At 43.9% G+C, this 7,365-nt stretch overlaps 1 protein-coding gene and 1 pseudogene across 1 annotated transcript in view; one reads left to right on the top strand and one right to left on the bottom strand.

Annotated features, from left to right (window-relative positions):
- The first annotated feature begins 2,998 nt into the window (after window positions 1–2,998).
- Window positions 2,999–7,365, top strand: part of MORC2 (MORC family CW-type zinc finger 2) — a 39,156-nt gene continuing 34,789 nt past the window's right edge. Inside the window, exon 1 of the mRNA XM_007461208.1 lies at window positions 2,999–3,066. Within this exon, the coding sequence (XP_007461270.1) occupies window positions 2,999–3,066 (68 nt within the window). The remainder of the gene's footprint in view (window positions 3,067–7,365) is intronic.
- LOC103069952 (40S ribosomal protein S27 pseudogene) lies at window positions 4,076–4,324 on the bottom strand (annotated as a pseudogene).

Raw genomic sequence — 7,365 nt, 5'->3', positions numbered from 1 at the left:
AGCAGATGTTCTAACAAAACTTTTCAGAGAATGTTAACCTTCAATTAATAAAGACAAACCCCCAAACATCTTCAGGAATTCCATGCCTGGTTCAGCTTGTTCCAGTCAGCCAGCTTGCTAAAAATCCACCTGCACCATTAATTAGCTGGACTTGGCAGCACCATTTAAAAATAAACCTGCTCACTACCAACCACACAAACTAAGAATATAAAATAGGAGCAAGTAATGGATGGCAGCCATGGTCATGGAAAATGGTCAACGAAACAGAAAGGTAGTCAGGCACCAGAAAATAAAAAGTTGTTGGGCCAAAGATTAAACAGGCTTCTTGATACTAGAGAACACATCCACTCCTACTTCTAGCTGCTTTATATTGGGTGCCACTGTACCATATGCGTCGGCCACCTTTCAGGCAACCCATGGTGAAAAGACTCAGAATAGAAGCCAAGCAGTGGAGTGTTGTAACCCCGAATACCCACTATGCATAAAAGAGCTCACATATCCCAGGGATTCAACAGGGGCTTCAAATTGGTTGTGACGGGTCCCAAATGACATCTAGGCCTCAGTTTCCTCCTTGTGGCAAATGAATTGTGGTTCTTAAACTCTTCTGGGTCACAGCCCCCCCTGAAAACTTGCTGCCGATGGATCCTCATTCCCCTAAAATGCATATTCCCACTAATTTTTGCACACGATTTCAGGGAATTTGGGAATATCCAACTCCAATCCAAAGTTCCCAGGTTCAAAATCCAAGGATTGGACAATTGCTAAGTTTTCTTACAACTCAAAAAAAACAAACAAAAAAAGCCAACCATTACGAACAATAATCATCCCTTACATTCACCGACGCTTTATAGTTTACAAAGCGCTTTCAATCCCACAAACGTTGATAGAGGAGGAAACTGAGGCGCAGACAAATTACCAAGTGACTTGCCTAAGGTCACTCGGCCAGCTGGTGGATAGCCGGAAGCAAAAACCCAGCTCCTCCGACTCCGGAGCTTGTCTCTCCACCCCGGAGCTGCCGCCAGAGCTCCAGCCCCTCACTAAGGCGGCATAAGGAGAAAAAGGCAAAGTAGGAAGCCCACCACCAACCATCCCCCGGCCCCCTCCTGCCCGCCCAACTGGGTCCTTGCAGGCCCCGAAGGGTGGCGCCAGGCCTCCAGGCCGGCCCCGGCCACCCCAGCTTCCCCGGCCGCGCCAAATCCCGCCGCCTCCCCGGGAGCGGGGCGGAGCAGCTGCCCGCCGCCGCCGACCACCCGGACGACTCCTCGTCGAATCGCAAACGCATAGGCCGCCGCCCGAGTTCTGCGTACGAGAAGAAAGACGCGGCGCGAGCGCCAACGGCCACCGGGCGCGCGCCGCGGCGGCCGGGCCTGCGCCCCAAGAGCTGGATGCCAGAGCAGGAGAAAGAGCCGCCAACCGATCGCTCGATCGACCGCGCGCCCGCTCCTTCGCCCTACCAGACCGGGGAGGGGGGGAGGGCGCGCCAGGGCTTCTTCGAGTTAGGGGCCTGACTCCCCGGCGACGAGACAAGATGGCTCCTCCGGTCCGCGCCGCAGCTGCCGTCCCGGCTGCGTCGCTCGGCCCGCCCCCGGTACTGTTTCTTTAAATGGCGGAGAGGGTCAAGAAAGCAGGAAGAGAGGCGCGCGCACTCACGTGACAGGGGAGTGCCCGGCTAACAAAATCCGGTCACGTGGAGACACGCTACCCACCAATCAGGAGGCTTCGCATCAGGGCGGGGGCGGGAGGAGGGGCGGCTCTGTGATTGGCCGAGTGCGCCGCGGAGGCCTCGGGGGCTTGGGGCGTCGGGGAGTGCGCGAGGCGGCCCGGGTTGTGGGCGCTGGCGGAGACAAAGCGGTGGCTGAGGTGGCAGTGGCGGCAGCGGCAGTGGCGGCGGAGCAGCCCTAAACGCCGAAGTTTGTGGTGCCGAGTCCGGTCACCATCTCATCCAGCGCGGCGCGCGGGCGGCTGGTTTCGCGGCGGCGGCGGCAGCGGCGGAGGCGGAGGCGGCGGCAGCACATGGTTCCAAGAGCGCGCTGCGGTTGTTGGGTTCCAATTCCGTGGGGAGGGACAAAGGCAGCTGTGAGCGCCGGGCAACGCCCGGTCGGGTGGTGCGCTCGCCACTGTCCTCGATCCGGGCCTTGAAAGCTGGGACTAACTCCTCCGTGAGGAGGAGACCACGGGACCGAGGCCCAGTCAGGGCCTGAGAGGCTGAGGCTGGTGTCTGAGGGAAGTGGGGGAGGGGCGCGGCCCGCCTGAGTTAATTTGGGCGGGTCAGTTCTGTGGCTACTTAGTGGGTCATTGTGAGGTAATTTGACCCACTACCCTGACGAAATTGGGGCACACAGCAAGCTAGGTTTGGTCCGGGCTTTGAAAACAGAAATCGGTCTTCAGCGCTTAGGAGATCTTTCAGTTGGGAGGTGGTGAAGCCGGAACTAACGCCATATGCACTTCATCAACATCGTGGTCACCAGTCTGGGGCTAATTTAAGGATCCTGGGATCATTGATGGCGAAGACATGGGTGGTTGTCCAATTTTATGACTGAAGTTGCTAAATTTCCGGATTGGTAAGTTTACGGATTGGTAAATTTCCTCACAGGAAATTTAGAGGAACAACAACAAAAAAGGCTGGAAGAACATGAAGATGGAGCAGTAATTAAAACACCAACTCCAGTATCATCTACTCAAGGACCAACCACATTCCACTCCGTGAACTGTCGCAAATTAACGCTGAAGCTCCTTAAGACTACACGTTTATGACGTAGTTCCTTCCAAAATATTATATCATAGTCATTGAGAAGATTAAAAAAAAATGTAAAGGAGAAATCGATTTTTGTTTTAGACATCTTTTTGAATATATCTTGGTTAGATACTAGATAACCTTGTTTAACTAAGGAGCACAGATTTACCAAACCTTTACTGGAAGGAATCCTGAAAAATCTGTTCCATTGTAAGCTTATAGTTCCCAGTTAGTGGGTAAAGAACTGGAGACCTCATTGCACTCATGGCTTTCACAAATTACAGCAGTCTGAATCGAGCTCAGCTAACGTTTGACTATCTACACACAAATTCGTAAGTATCCTATAGGTGCCACTGAGGTCACTGATAACTCGTTGCTTGATATTAATATGGAAATCCTTTTCCCAGAAAATTTTGCATTTTTACTTTTTGGGATGTGTCACTGGATGAGTCTTGAGCTCTGTATGGAAGAACTGAGATCAGTGAAATGTTTGTTGCTAATCCAGAAGAATATGATCTACCTTTATTGGATCAAAATTTATTTGATCAAATGCAAGCTAGTTCCTTGAAGTCAGTATATTGAGTTGTTTCATTCAAGTGTTTAATAGGAATCCAACAAGTACTGTTCTTTGGATCGCCAAAAGTTGGACTATTCTGGTATCAACTCCTTCTTCTCTTTGGTGACAACAAGTCTTATAACAAGTTGGCTTATAACAAGTCTTTTTTTTCTAAGAAGGAAAAAAGAAAAAAAAGGAATGAAGACGTTTAAATGGCAACTTGTGAGAAGAAATTTTTTCCCCAGAAAACAGTTGGTTTTATTTTTCTGGGAAATTCATCCTCATCCACTGTAGTTTTTAATATGCTAAGCAGGAAGTGATAACTTGGTTAAACCCGTGATTTAAATAGCATTTCCCCCACATGTATGCAAATCATTGAACACATACTGTGTTCATAGTTCTTGAGTTTGTGAGTAGATTACCATCACTCCACATTGGTCTGGAATGTTTTAGGGTTAATCCTTATGCCCACTCTTTTGGAAGTGATGCAGTGGGGGTATAACTATTTAGTCCTTTAGTACATTCATTTGGCACTTTTGAAATGAAGGTAAGTATTTTCTCATTTTGGTACCTGGAGAGGTGGCGAGCAGCTAAATGAGTGGCCCAGAGTTCAGAAGAACCACCTTCAGGGTTGAGAACATAGACTTCAGTTATATAGTAATAGTACGATAACTTAGCCTTTTACGGGAAAGGACCACATATTTGTGATAATGTCTGTAATTTTTTTTTTAATCCAAAATATGTTTATTGGGATGGTTTCCCATTCATCTTGATTCTGGGGGCTTTTAGTGCCACTTCCGTCTGAAGGAGCATTCTTCCGTAAGCCTTGCTTTTCCTCCTGTAGGCTGACAGAGGACAGTAGAGCAGCCAACACACAAAACTACTGTTTGTGCATGGCTGAAGATGGTGGTGATTTTATAGCATCCTGGGCATTTCACATCCATGAAATAGGAATTGAGGCTCTGCACCAGGTGCTTCCTCTTGTGTTTCCTCTTTTCTGGAGAGGGGTGAAGGAAATCCTTTGTGAGAGGCATGATCTTGTGGGGAGGCCATCACTGTTGTAAAGGACATCTGTAATTTTTTTGTTTGCTGTTTTTCCTATCAAGGAAATCAAAATTTTCTGAGTAGTGAAGCGAATTGCTAAATGAGAACCTGGTTTTGTTTTGTTTAGGAAGATTCTTACTGAACTAGAGTGTTTAAGTAGGTATTGCAGAGTCACCTAGTTGAATTCTCAAGTGGATAATGAATCTGAAATCCAGCTAGATAAGGTCTCTGATCAAAGGTTATACCCATCTAGCTCATAGTATAGCCAAGGGCAGTAGTATCCTTTAGTGTATTTGAACTGCCACGTTAAGAACAAGTAGTGGAAGGCCACTTAGATGTTCACAGATGATTGTGTTTGTTAAATTCAGTTCTGAATTTTGGAATGAGGGGCCAAAACACTGATATTCTTGGAAGACCATAAAGAGAGTTCAGAAACTGGGTTCTTGTTCCAGCTTCCCCAAAGACTTTATTTGATAATAAAATGATAGTAACAACAGTTAATTGCTTCATGCCAGTCACTTTTAAACATGGTCTAAAGTAATCTTTATAGCAGCGCTACTGGAGTAATGGTTATTCCTATTTTGCATTTGAGGAGACTGAGGCTCAAAGAGATTAAGTTACATGCGAAAGGTTACACAGCTGCTAAGTGGCAGATGTAAGACACCAAGATTGAAGGCAGTAAGATTTATCTGGCCACATGGTTAGTGCTTTTAACCATTAGGCAAGACCTCCTACTGTAGTCAGTTTTACCTTGTTTCCTTGTCTATACAGCAAAGGGTTTACTTACCACTTTAAAAGTCTTCAATTTTAGTTTATCTCAATGAACCTTTTATTTGAGGATTCTGGGATATTTCTCTGTATTTCTTTTGCTATTTTATAGTTTATTAATAAGAGAACAGAGCAAAGGCAAAGAACTGAACCTCAGTTGAGTCAGTTGTTTGAAATTGGAGAATTTTCTGGGAATTTGACTTACCATGTTGAATTGGAACCACTTGCATAAGCATTTTGAGGGTTGGATGTATCATTTTGGAAGCTCTGGAATTTATTACCTGGATCACACCTTAGAAGTTGTTTACTTCTGAATGTGTCCAGTCCTGCCAGAAGAAAATATGAACCCCGGAACACCTAGATAAGTTTTTGGTTTGTAGCCAATTTCAGGACCTTTCTTTATTGTGACTTGACTGGAAGTTCATTTCTAGAGGAAACAAATTTTTAATTTTCATAAAATGTGACTTGTTAATCGTAATGACGGTAGATATATCTCCTCTGGGTTAAATGGTGCGGTGTTACCTTTGGAGAAGGGAGGATTTGCCTTCTGCTTTATTCTAATTTAAAAAAAAAACAAGACCATTTAGGGTGTCTGACATCTACAATATTGCCATATTGAATTGTGAAAAAAGTGACCCTTTATCTACCATTTAGTAGAGTCCAGGATAGAAATCAGTGTGGTGCGGTAAAAAGAGCATGGGCTTGGGAGCCAGCCAAGCTTATGTTTGACTGCTTCCTGGCTGTGCCCTTGGGTAGGTCAACTTATCTGAGCCTCAGTTTCTTCATCTACAAAATGGGGCTAATCTGACAATGTTTATGAGAATTATGTAAAATAATGTTTATAAGGTAATTAGTTCCCATATGGTTCACAGTAAATATTGAATAAATGGTGACAATTATTTGTTTTATTTATAATATTACCTCATATAAACCAAAAGTTGGTCAGTGTGGTAGCTACTTGCTGTTTGGTGGTAGTCATTAGGCAGATTAATTTTTAGTAAATTCTGGAGCATCTGTTGGAGATGATAAACTCCTGCCTTAAATTTTTAAATTTTTTTTGTGTTAGGTCTACAGTAACTGTTGATGGTTATTCTCTTGATTTGAAGCAGAGTTTGAAGCAGGCCTGGGAAATTCTAACATGAAGGTCTTAGGCTAATTTGTTTTAATATTGCATGTTGCTCATATGAAATGATTGAAGTTAGGATTAACTTCAGTCAATGAACTACTAAATAAAAGTAGTTTTATGCTGTTACTGCTCTTTGGTGGTGGATTTTGTGACTGCTACTAAAATGTTCACGAGTAGTCAAGGGCCAGATACCAGATGTAGTGATGGTAGTGATGTTCCTTTGGCATAAGGGGCGTATCTTAAATCACTCTGTATGCAGTATTGCTAAGTGCTCTGATAGAGCAGGGTGCTTAAGTATAAGATGCTTGTTTTCTATGTCTCTTTGTGTCTGCACATTTAATAACTTATTATCTTGGCCATATATTTTTGGGTTGTTTTATTGGTATGCGAAGTGAATGTAAAGGAACCTTTCAACTCTAGAGACCATATATCTTATGATTTATAATCTTGTTGAAATGTGGGTTCACACTCTGACTATATTAAAGCCATTAGAATGTAGAATGGTTGCTCTAGAATTTTTACCTTTATTTTCTAGCAGTTGAGGCAATTAACTCTTGACAGCATATCCAAGAATTCAGCAGAAGCTATCACTGTGTGATGGGGTTATGGATAATCTATGGCTTTAAGTTCAGGCTGAATATAAATAGACCATTTTCCTTACATAATGAGTAGATTTACACTTGAATTTGTCACTGGAAATGCTGAGCTGCAAAGTTATTTTGATCGTAGCACAAATGGTATAAAAGCCAAAATCAGTTGAAAGTGAAAGAGGTTGTTAAAAATCTTTGTCTTTTTCCAGATGGTTGATCTTTCTTGGATCACATGCAAAGAATCTTTAGGTCTGTGAAGAAAATAATTTCCTTTGATACTTATACAGATATCTCTATCTCAACTGCCAGCTAGCAATGAGTACACCTCTTTGAATGTTATTTGAAAAAAAGGGGAGAGCTTACACAGTTGGTACGTTTTTGGTTCTTATGAATTTAAGAGATACTTAGAACTTTGGCTTTAGCATTTGTTAGTAGGATCAGTTATTCACTTGGAGGTTTGGAGAAGAATCCAAGTGTTGTCTCTGACCTTACCAACAGTTGTCACAAAAGGCTCCTTTTATGATGTGTCAGCACACATCACAAAAGC

This window comes from Lipotes vexillifer, unplaced genomic scaffold, assembly GCF_000442215.2.
Source record: "Lipotes vexillifer unplaced genomic scaffold, Lipotes_vexillifer_v1.1 scaffold691, whole genome shotgun sequence".
Classification (NCBI taxonomy): domain Eukaryota; kingdom Metazoa; phylum Chordata; class Mammalia; order Artiodactyla; family Lipotidae; genus Lipotes; species Lipotes vexillifer.
Note: the sequence above shows the minus strand (reverse complement) of the source record. Positions and strands in the feature narration are given on the sequence as shown.